General features: G+C 29.8%; 1 protein-coding gene across 7 annotated transcripts in view; it reads left to right on the forward strand.

Moving 5' to 3' along the window:
* LOC122530169 (V-type proton ATPase 116 kDa subunit a1) overlaps positions 1-11,902 on the forward strand; it is a 49,571-nt gene extending 37,669 nt beyond the window's left edge. For all 7 annotated transcript variants that reach the window (XM_043656892.1, XM_043656898.1, XM_043656895.1 and 4 more), the window contains 9 exons: positions 850-976; positions 1,564-1,740; positions 2,819-3,031; positions 3,710-3,923; positions 4,871-5,297; positions 5,917-6,044; positions 6,122-6,351; positions 7,662-8,056; positions 10,180-11,902. In XM_043656892.1, coding sequence (XP_043512827.1) covers positions 850-976; positions 1,564-1,740; positions 2,819-3,031; positions 3,710-3,923; positions 4,871-5,297; positions 5,917-6,044; positions 6,122-6,351; positions 7,662-8,056; positions 10,180-10,279 — 2,011 coding nt within the window. In that variant the 3' untranslated portion in view covers positions 10,280-11,902. The remainder of the gene's footprint in view (positions 1-849; positions 977-1,563; positions 1,741-2,818; positions 3,032-3,709; positions 3,924-4,870; positions 5,298-5,916; positions 6,045-6,121; positions 6,352-7,661; positions 8,057-10,179) is intronic.
* Positions 11,903-12,677: the final 775 nt, after the last annotated feature.

Consider the following 12,677-nt stretch of genomic DNA (forward strand, 5'->3'; position numbering starts at 1 on the left):
ATATAATATTATAATAACGGTAATATGTCAGTATATAACAATATTAGTATATAATATTGTTATAATTATAATAATATTATGATTAGTGATATTATTCAATTATTTGTGAATTTAAAATTCTATTTGTACTTATTCCATTTGAATATTTCGTAAGTTTATAATAATTGAATGAATTTGCACAAATATTCGCAGTGATAATATGCTATTAATCTTCCTATCTTGCTATCGCTACTAATCTTCTAAGGATGACGTTTGTTGTCGATGATTTAGATTTTTTAATGATTCTCGTAGATTCAAATTACATTAATAATTACGTAAATTAATGATTGAACAATTATTTCTGTGGTTTTCAACGATGGCAATAAATGGTTACATACTGATTTATTTTTATATACGTAATTGTGAAATTTGTTGAAATTGTAATAGACGTAGTCTCTGAAAGATTAAAAGGTACCTTTTATATATATATATATAAAATATACCTAATTGACAGTGGTAGCTCCTTAAAAATGGGAACATTGAGAAAGGGAACAAGCTCCTAAACGTTCCAAGAATAACTGAGAGATTTTCGAGTTTCTTGAAAAAATTATAATGAATACAAATAAATAAAATATTTTATTATAAAAATAAAAATAAAAATAAAAATAAAAATAGAAATAAAAATAAAAATAGAAATAAAAATAAAAATAAAAATAAAAATGTAAATGAAAATAAAAATATAAATATAAATATAACAATTAAGAAGCTAATTAATATTACGGCACTCGATATTCAGTTTGAGTATTCAGAAGGACGGGAGGAATTTATGTACAATCTTGTATTTTATTCGACGAACGTTTTCTTTTATAGATTCGTTGCTGGGGTAATAAACCGGGAACGAGTACCGTCTTTCGAGAGAATGCTGTGGCGAATATCACGTGGAAACGTATTTCTACGTCAAGCTGAGCTCGATAAGCCATTAGAAGATCCAGCTACTGTTAGTTCACTTCTTATCTTCTTTGCCTTCTTAAAAGATCGTTATAATGATGGTTATATATAGATATATATGTATATTTTTCACTGTGACGTTATAACCTCGTTCTTATTAATATGCAATTTCTGTCATGTCTATTTTCATCATTCTTATACTTATCTCTAAAATCACGTACGCAAGGATTCGAAGGATTTGGTAAGATCTTAATCTTAATACTTTGGCTTTAATGATAGTATCGTCGTAATATGATTCATTAGGTACTGTTCCTTTGCGAGTCATAAATAATCTCTTTCACGATGAACTTGTAATTTGTCCTAGTTCTCTTTGTGTTTTTTATTGCTTGCTCGTTGTGCCTTTATCTCTGTTATTAATTGAAAGAAAAGAATAACTTTCTACTTTATCGCTCGATCGTTGAAAAATCGCGAGGAAAGTCAGATAAACGCGACGAGATAATCGCGATAGAGGCAAGCCTTGTCATAGTCAATGTCGGCAAAAAATGGAAATAACAACAACTAATCGAATAAGTGTCTGTTTCCCGATGAATTTTAAAGTTGTCAAATACAGACGAGTTCCGTGGGTTGTTGTTTCAGGGTAATCAGATTTTTAAAACGGTGTTCGTCGCGTTTTTCCAAGGGGAGCAGCTGAAGAGCCGTATCAAGAAGGTTTGCACTGGTTTCCACGCGTCTATATACCCGTGTCCGCATAATCACGCGGATCGCGAGGAAATGGTCAAAGGCGTTCGAACGAGGCTCGAAGATTTGAACCTGGTAAGGACCTGTTAAAAAAAAGAAAATTACATAACATTAATTGCGCAATTTTAATAACGTGTTGTTTTATTGTTTTTGAACATTTCTTCTCTAAAAAAAATGGAGCTTGAACGACGTGCAGACATTTGTTTCATTTCGGATACTATAGTTCTAGTAAATATATTTTAATATATTTTAATATATCATTTATATTATATTATTATATATATTATATTATATATATATTAATATATGTATTATATTATATTATATATATATTTATATTATATTATATTATTTATATTTATATATTTTAATATATTGTTTATATAATAATTTATTTTGGATATTTCATATAATTTTTTTAATTTTTTATGAAAAAATCTTTTTATTCTTCAAAGGAACAGAATCTAGACGTATAAAATAAGGTATAATTTCACGTGGACGTTCGTTTCATCCACATATTAAAATTTTTAATAAGTACTTTACTTTACATTTTTGCATATTACACGTGTTCTGCGCATTTAAGTCCCTTTAATTTTCTCATAGAGGAAAATATAAATAAATATAAATAAATATAAAAAAATATAATATAATATAAATATAAAATATAAATAAATATAAAAAAATGATATAAATATAAAATATAAATATAAGAAAATATAATATAATATATATAAATATAATATAACATAAATATATAAAATATAAGTATAATATAACGTAAACATATAAAATATAAATGTAATATAACATAAATATATAAAATATAAATATAATATAACGTAAATATATAAAATATAAATATAATATAACGTAAATATATAAAATATAAATATAATATAACATAAATGTATAAAACATAAATATAATATAATATAAATATATAAAATATAAATATAAAAAACCATAAAGATTTATCATCTGTAGATGTATTATCTTATCTATTTTATTTATTATAAATATCTATCATCTATAAATCTAGAGTAATTTACTTTTAATTAATTATTATCTATACATCAATTTAGTCAAATTTGTTATTCTCTCTTTCTCTCTCTCTCTCTCTCTCTCTCTCTCTCTCTGTATTTTCATTTCGTAGGTTTTAAATCAAACGCAAGATCATCGTCAACGTGTGCTACATAACGTTGCCAAGGAATTGCCCAATTGGATAATCATGGTGCGAAAGATGAAGGCAATTTATCACACGATGAACCTATTCAACATGGACGTGACGAAAAAGTGCCTTATAGGAGAATGTTGGGTACCTATAGCGGATCTCACCATTGTCAGAGACTGCCTTAACGAAGGATCGGTTGGTTGTTTTGAAATGATGCTTGTTTCTTATAGTCTACACTTGTCGTTCGATCGATCTTGATCTTTAGCAATTTCCAATTCGTACTTCTTTTTTTTTTTTCATTCATTCGTAAGTAGCAGTATGAACACACAGAAATGCAATAAAGTTCTTCGTTATTGTTTCTTTTCTTCTAAATTCATCAATTTCTTACGAGAGAGGACACTACTGCTCGTTAACAGTGTATTTATTCAAAATTAACAACACGAACATACACAGAAAAATGCAACAAAGTTCTTTGTTATTTTCTTTCGATTGTATTGCTCGATTTTTAACCTCCTGCGCTGGAATGACGTGCGTCAGGAATTTTGTGTGTCCCAAAATTGCAATATTTTCTTAGTTTCAAACATATATTTAAGTATAATCCAGGCAAAACAAATAATTAAAAAGAGAAATAAATGATAAACAAATTTATCGCTTCTCAATGAGTTCGAAAGGGAAACGACGAATGTATTGGTCACTCGTTATGGTCCGCAGTCAGTTGCCAGCGCAAGTGGTTAAATACTTCAAAGCTCTTTGTCCCGTCTCGTGACACTTTTTTCTTTTTTTCTTCCTTTCTTTCTTTCTCTCGTGAACGAGAGCACTCGTTTCTCTTCGCTCGTGATAAAAATGTTCTGTTTAATATTTTACTTTCTTTAGCGTCTGTGCGGTAGCACGATACCGTCTTTCCTCAATGTTATCCACACAAACGAAAATCCTCCGACGTTTAACAGGACGAACAAGTTCACCAGGGGGTTCCAAAATTTGATCGACGCTTACGGCGTGGCGTCGTACCGTGAAGCTAATCCAGCCCCATACACGATTATCACTTTCCCATTCTTGTTTAGCGTCATGTTTGGCGATTGTGGACACGGTAAGTGAATATCTAGCAAAGTGGAATATCTATTCAGTGTACCCAAGTCAATCTATGGAACAATGGGTGCATGGGTGATTCCTGTGTGAAAAATGAATAAATCGAAAGCAATAGAACGAGGTGGCTTGAATAGAGTTGAATGAGAGATAATAGCGAAGGCTTTCAGAATTGGATTTCAGAATTTTGTTTAGCGTATGCGAAACGATAAATTATAATATATATAATATATATAATAATAATAGTAATAAAGTATATTATTATATATAATTTATTATAAATATATATTTATATTATAAATAAATATTTTATTTATATTATATATAATTATTTACAATTATAATTTATTATTATATTGTGCTATAATTATTATATGATTAAAATATCACCTAATTAAATGCTATAATAGAAATTATCTTATTGTATTCGTATTGTTAATTTAATAATGAATTATGAATTTCTTTCTTTGATTAATAATTTTTTTTATATAATAATATTCATAATTTTGCTTGAAGTTTCAAGTTTCAAACGGTTGTAAAGACTTCAATCTTCAAGATCATGTTAGATACTGAATGTAATTTTTGAACGTATTACAATTTTCAAGAAAAAGATACCCCTATTTTCCCACCCGTTGTAAAATAAAATCAGCTACGAAAAAAAAAAAAAAAAAAAAAAAAAGAACGAACTCATGATTGTCAAAGTACTGATCTTTCTTCACGAAGTTCAAATTGTCGATAATTTTCTATTACGTCAGTACAATCATACTCTTCATTCTGCAATTAATTGTAGAGATCCTCATTCGACTTGGTGACTATTTATTTTCGAGAAACTTTAAACGCTTCCTTTCTTCGATTTATTTTATCTCACTGTAGAATCGCCTAAGCACTCTCGTCCTTCGTTATTTAACACGTTCGAGGTGTGACGACATGTCTTATTGTTTCTGTTCTCAGGTTTTATCATGACCCTGTTCGCTGTATATATGATCGCGACGGAGAAGAAGCACTTGGCGCGAAAGACGTCGTCCGAAATTTGGAATATGTTCTTCTCCGGCCGTTACATTATACTTCTCATGGGTTTGTTTTCCATTTACACTGGCATCATCTACAATGACCTGTTCTCAAAGCCATTAAACATATTCGGGTCTAGTTGGAACGTAACGCGCTTTAAGCCAGCCCTAGAGAATATCAAAGTAACCGATTTTACTTTGACGCCGAATGAGGATTACGTGCAAACGCCTTATCCAATGGGCATGGATCCCGGCTGGATATTAGCCGAGAACAAGATAATATTCTTGAATTCGTACAAAATGAAGCTGTCGATCATCTTCGGTGTCGTGCACATGATCTTCGGCGTGTGCATGAGCGTCGTTAACATTACGTAAGTTTTTCCAACGGCCGTTTCCTTTTGTGCACGCAATGTCGCCAATTTTCCGTCTCACAGCGAATTCTTTCTACATTTTTCTTCTATTTTTTTTTTTTTTTTTCTTTCATCGACAGTGTATTTTTTCACATGCGGGAATGCAACAAAGCTTTTCGTTGTTCTGTTTCGTCCGAAAGTATCGATTGAAAGTAATTTTGTTTTCCGTTAGTTGAAAAATGCACACGAGAGAAAGAAATCGCAAAGTACAATTTTCGTCGAGTAACTTTTCACCCTGATAGCATTGTTTTATTTCTATATTATTTAAAAATAATTTTTATTACGAAAATAATTTTTCATTAAATAATTTTCATAAAAATAATTATTTTATAAAAATAAATTTTCATTAAATAATTTTTACAAAAATTATTCTATAAAAATAAATTTTCATTAAATAATTTTTACAAAAATTATTCTATAAAAATAAATTTTCATTAAATAATTTTTATAAAAATAATTATTATTATTTAAAAATAATTTAATTTATCAAAGGATCGATAGAAATCAATTTTCACATACCTCCCTGGCAGCTTTTCGCTGAACACGTTATTAATTGTGTTTTTCATCGCTCTCCTCGCAGAAATTTCAAGAGATACTCGAGCTTATTCCTCGAATTCTTGCCACAGTTACTTTTCCTCGTTTTCTTATTCTTCTACCTGGTAGTTTTGATGTTTGTCAAATGGGTCATCTATGACGCTACTTCGGAAGGTGTGTATTCTATTCACAGTGTCAAGTTCGTGGCTCGGTCGAAGAAATCAACGATAACATTTTTCTATATTTTGCAGATGAAAGGTACACCCCCGGGTGTGCACCATCAGTTTTGATTACGTTTATTAACATGATACTGGCGGGCGAGGAGCAGCCGACGGAGAGTTGTTCACCCTACATGTATCCGGGTCAATTTATTCTTCAGAAAATGCTTTTCGGACTCGCGCTTCTGTGCGTGCCGGTGATGCTTTTCGGGAAGCCGCTTCTTTTCCTGTTCAGGAAGAAACGACAGGAGAGAAGAATCGTGGTGAGCAAAAAAAAAAAAAGAGCAAGTTAAATTCAAAAATTCACGCGTTTATTCAGATCCGATGGAAATTCTTTGAACCTTGGAAACAGATCGTGTCGCGATCGATCAGTCAAATGAGTAAACAAAGAACGTGTAATTAAATTGTTCCAACAATTGCAAAGTTAACGAGAATTTCCTGCGAGTACGAAGTTAGAGCAAGACGGCTTTTGCTTTGAGCTTCTCAAACATTCATTGAGAGAATTAATCGAAAGACAGAGAGTACTTAAATTATTTCAAGCTTACACGTTTATAATTAAAAAGAAATTTGCGAAAATTCGCGCGATAAACGTAAACTTACTGTAATTCAGACCGATCGGAAAAGTGAGTCAACTTTTCTATCATTTTTCGAAAAAATCGATAACGAGGAAGTACACCATGCGTTCAAACTCGTCTTTTAAGAAACTTACTGGTGAAAATGATAACGATTCTGATCAGAATTTTTAGCCTCCTGCGCTGGTAACTGGTTCGCGGACCATAACGAGTGACCAAAACTGTATACAATAATAATAATATAAGTCTTCTTTCTGAATTCATCGGTATATCACTGGATAGAAATTACTGAAGAAGTAGTAAATTTATTACTTGTTTTGCCTGGGTTATATTTCAATATAAAGCTGAGAAAATATTGCAATTTTGGGCCAGATATTCTCGACGTATGTGGCACATTCCAGTGCAAGAGAAATGTAAAATAATATAATAAAAAATAATATGATAATATAGTAATATAATATAAATATAATATAATAATATGATAATGTAATATAAAAATAATATAATAATATAGTAATGTAATATAAAAATAATATAATAATATAGTAAAGTAATATAAAAATAATATAATAATATAGTAATATAATATAAAAATAATATAATAATATAATAATGTAATATAAAAATAATATAATAATATAGTAATGTAATAAAAATAATATAATAATATATTAATATAATATTAAAACTATATAATAATATAGTAATGTAATATAAAACTAATATAATAATATAGTAATGTAATATAAAACTAATATAATAATATAGTAATGTAATATAAAAATAATATAATAATATAGTGAGATGATATAAAAATAATATAATAATATAGCAAGATAATATAAAAATAATATAATAATATAGAAATAATAAAATAATATAATAATATAGAAATAATAAAATAATATAAAAAACAAAAAGAAAAAGAAGTAAAAAATATAAAAATTAAAATATCAGTACGATATACTTGGACTTACACTGCGTTGTGTCATTCGTTTCAGGGCAACGGGACACCATCGCAAGACATCGAGTTGCAAACCGAGGGTCTACAAAATAATACGGCCATCGACAGTGAAACGACTGACCATCACGAAGTCGAAACGTTCGGTGAAATCATGATACTTCAGGCCATTCATACTATAGAATACGTTCTCTCAACAATATCACACACTGCCTCTTATCTACGTCTGTGGGCATTGTCGTTGGCCCATGGACAACTATCCGAAGTATTGTGGAGCATGGTGTTAAGGAAGGGTTTCGGCGATCCTACCGATTTCTTTTATCTACGAAGCGTTATGTTAGTTTGCGTTTTCGCTGCTTGGGCCTTTTTCACCATTTCCATCCTCGTGCTGATGGAAGGGCTCTCAGCTTTCCTTCATACCCTTCGGCTTCATTGGTACGTAGAAAACGACCATTGACAATTTTTTTTTTTACTGTTTTTTTAAACTGGTCTTTTTTTTTTAACTGTTAGTTTTAATTTGTCGGTGATTGGAGAGGAAAGTATAGTTCGTGCAATACATGTACGTATTCCCATTCAAAAGTTTCGGAACACTTTATTTTTAATATATATTTATAGCGGTATCTATCGTGGAGAATAGAATTATTAAATTACACCTGTACTTTGTTAATATATTAATATATATAAATGCCGCTATAAATGTATATATATATATATATATTTGTACGTATGTTATACATGTTATATGTTGTATAATATATGACGTGCATATATATACAGATACTTTATTGCATAATGTATTATGTCATCCAGTTTTTGTAATCCTGAACATTTTTTGAAATGAATACCTTGAACAGTTTTGAACAAGAGAATATTTTTGAATGTCATTACATTTGAATATTGTTTTTTACATTCCAATCGATTTGTATACCTAAGTCGTAAGTTACAGATGAATGGCAATGAAATATAAAATCATATAAATTAATATAAAAAATATAAAATATAAAAAAAGTAAAGTTATACAAATTAATATAAAATTACAATGTCACCAAACGTTACCAAACAAATACAAGATGTTCTGTAACAATATGCATAATAGTTTCACAGATGATATCACATCATCACAGTGCAAAGTAAACTAATATTTCTCTCTCAAATACTTTCAGATATATACACAATGTCCCAGTTTTTTCCGACATAACTTTGCCAGCGTGTTCTACAAGCAAACGTAAGAAAAAAAAAAAATGTTACATGAACATATACTCTTAAATAATGTTTTATCAAGGAGTTATAACTAATAACACAAAATGATAATGAACTGGCGTTTCGTCGACACAGCGTACGAACGTATCATCAATGTTACAGAAACTCACGTAATCTCATTGAAGCTCTGTGTTTACTAACAAAACTAAGCAAAATAACAGTAGACCTTATTTTATTTTATTATATATATATATATATATATATATATATATATATATATATATATATATTATTTTCTTTTATTTTATTTTAGTTTATTTTAGATATATATATATTATTTTCTTTTATTTTATTTTATTTTATTTTAGATATATATATATATATTATTTTATTTTATTTTATTTTATATATATATTATTTTATTTTATTTTATTTTATATATATATATTATTTTATTTTATTTTATTTTATTTTATATATATATATATATTATTTTATTTTATTTTATTTTATATATATATATATATATATATATTATTTTATTTTATTATATATATATATGTTGTTTTATTTTATTTTATGTACCTTCTTAATGTAATAACATTTCAAAATGACGTCCGTTATTACGTTAATACAGGATTGGTATCTAACAAAATTGACTCTATCGTATTATTAATGTCTTCTTCAGTTTCTCTAATCGCAGCAAATGCGTCATTAATCCTCTGTACTAACTGCTCACGAGTTAATTTGTGCTTCATAAACTTTTGCTTTCACGTAACTCCCCACACGTAAAAACCCATTGGCCTGATATCTGGTGATCTTGGAGGCCATGAGATTGATCCTCCTCGACCTATTCATCGTTGTGGATAATGGTCATTTATCCATTACCGTACTGGTACTGCGTAATGTATTGGACAACCGTCTAATTGAATCCACAAGTTTCGTCGAAGCAATAATAGAATATCTCCTTCTACTTTTGTCTCAAATTCGTTTTCTAAGAAGTCCAAAAGAGACTGTGGCGAAAAGTGAGGTACCAAACATTATTAGCTCAGCAGAAATCAACGACTATATCAACCATTTCAGCAAGGAAACACAAGAGTTTATGTAAACATAAATAAATATTCATAATACGTCCTTACGTTCATTATCATTTTGTATTATTAGTTACAACTCCTTAATGAAACGTTTGAGAGCAAACATTATGTTCACACAACATTTTTTTTCTTACTTTTGCTTCTACAACACTCTGGCAAAGTTATGCCGGTAAAAACTGGGACACCGACTGTATGTTAGATTTTAAATATTAAAAAAAAAAAAAGGAGAGTAAACAATGATGCATTCCTGTCTTCCTTTTCCAGGGTGGAATTTATGAGCAAATTCTACGACGGCCGGGGCTACCCGTTTCAACCGTTTTATTTCAAAACTATCTTAGACGCCGAAGACCCCGAAGATCATTAGACCGCCGCTGTGATTCTCAGCAATAATTGTCGTTTAGATTTCTATCAGTCGTGTTAAACGGTTAAAGACTTGTTTTCGAAAACATTTTTGCAAAACCGATTCAAACCGATTCAATCGAAGCGAAAGAAACAGCGAAATTATAGTGTACTGCGTGTCCTAGGAAGTTTCTGTAATATATTCTTGTTTCCGGGACAATTCGCAAGGATTAATTGATCGACCGCGCGACAAAAACGGCGAAATCGGGTTCTTAACCCCGGAGATATTTGTATCGTTTCCGTTTCATCAAGTCGAGAAATTTGACAACAGTATTGAAGGTGTCTCGTGTCAATTGCGAGAGTACGACAAGTCTCTTTTGACATCCTTTTCGGATATTATTGTACAAAGATATCTGACGTCCGGCGTGATTTATCTTTCATCAATTGCTTTCGGAAACTCGACACGTTAAATATACGTATAAAAAGAAGCGACACGCTTGAAACGAAACACGTCAAATTATTATTATTGCGCGAGCGTTCCGCTAAAACGAAATGTCAACAAATAAACGAAGGAACTCCAATCATGTCACGACGCATTAAACAGAATGCAACGATTGAACAGAGTGTGTTTTTTAGAAAATTGCGGAGAATTAATTAAACGGCAACGTTTCAGCTGTTTTCTCTTCTCTGATAAGAGTAACAACATTTGCAAATTTTTCATTGACAACGAAAATTATTATACAGACGGAGTTAATTTATCGGTGATGAGTAATAGAGTTCGCAAGAAGTAATTTATCTTTCTTGTTTCTTATTTCTGTAAGAAAATGTGTCGCGCCTTTACCCGGAGAAGAAAGTGAAAATGTGTTTTTCGAAAGCAACGAAAACTCGGAACAGAGCAAGGGAACAATGTGAAATAAATTATAAAGATCAACGAACATGATTTGCGTAATTGGTCGACGATTGTCTCTGTAATATTTTTACAGCAATAATACTCGGAATCGTATTTTTTTTGAGGATTGTGTCAGTTCGAGTGCAATGTATCTTCTGTTAAAAGAACGAAAATGTCAGCTATCTTTATTACATTTTTTCTTCGAATAATTCCGAAAGAGGAACGAATTTATTATAGTTGGTCTAATATATCAGAAAAAAAAAAAAAAATGTTGAAGTTCTACTACGAAAATTGTACAGGAAAATATGAACATAGAAATAGTAATTCTTATAAATTAGGTAAGACAATACTCTTATTCGGAAGGAGAATTCGTTTTACATTAACTGAGCGTATCGTTTGATCAGTACACGTCTCGTTCATTCCATCGTTTATTGTCAAAGTATGACACGACGATAAAAATATTGAGTAATATAATGTGACATCCACCATATTATATGTGCATATTATTATACTAGAGATATATAAAAAGTGAAGAAGAAGAAGACGAAGAAGAAGAAAAAGATGATTAAATCTGAGAAGGATGACGGGAATGTACATTCTATGTTACTAGAGTACAAATTGTTGAGAGTGAATTGTGGAAAGTATTCATCCTGTTCGACTAATGAGAAACGGCGTCGTTGAGAGATGTATCCAATATAGGTATTAATATAATGTCTAAAAAACAGAGCGATGCAAATATATATGATTATATTTTATCAATATTACGATGTCACCTTAATCATCATATTACCTTTTACTTTTTTCTTTTTTTTTTTTTATTACTTCTTTACTTCATTCTTCTGAAAGAATTTAGTTTTGTTTTCTAAAACATTGGTGCTTTTATTAAATTTAATCCGCGGTCGTTGAATTTTTTGGCCACTCGCGCTGGCAACTGCGATTGCGGACCATAACGAGTGACCAACACCGTACACAATAATTCGTCACTCTCTTTCTGAACTCGTCGGCACGATATCGCTGATAAATTTATTATTTGCTTCGCCTGGGTTATAATTAAATATACTTAGAAACTGTGAAAATATTGACAATTTTGGAACGAAAAATTCTGAACGCGCGTGGCAAGAGGTTAAAGTACCAATTGCTCTTCAGTTTCAACCAACGTATTTTTAAAATATTTCTGAAAAGTATTTTTTTTTTTTTTGCGGAATATAAAAAAGAAAGTTTCACATTGAAAAATTACTTTTCTTTTTATTTTATTTTATTTATAGCTCGTTATGCATTGCGTTGTTCTTCGTACTCTAAAATGTTTTTCATAACTAGATTTACCATGATCTACAAGATTGAAGTCTCCTTTTAAGATTTGTTGAAACTAGAACAAGCTACGAAGATAAGTTTCAGTCGTGTTTTACAATAATTATTTAATAATGAAGAATATAACTGAAATTGTAAAAATGCGAACGATTCTAAAAACACTGAAAAATTTTATTTTGATGACTGAATCCATGATTTTGAGGATTTGAAATTTTCTTTTTGCAAC

This window comes from Frieseomelitta varia, unplaced genomic scaffold (assembly GCF_011392965.1).
Source record: "Frieseomelitta varia isolate USP_RPSP 00005682 unplaced genomic scaffold, Fvar_1.2 scaffold_331, whole genome shotgun sequence".
In the NCBI taxonomy this organism is placed as follows: Eukaryota; Metazoa; Arthropoda; class Insecta; order Hymenoptera; family Apidae; genus Frieseomelitta; species Frieseomelitta varia.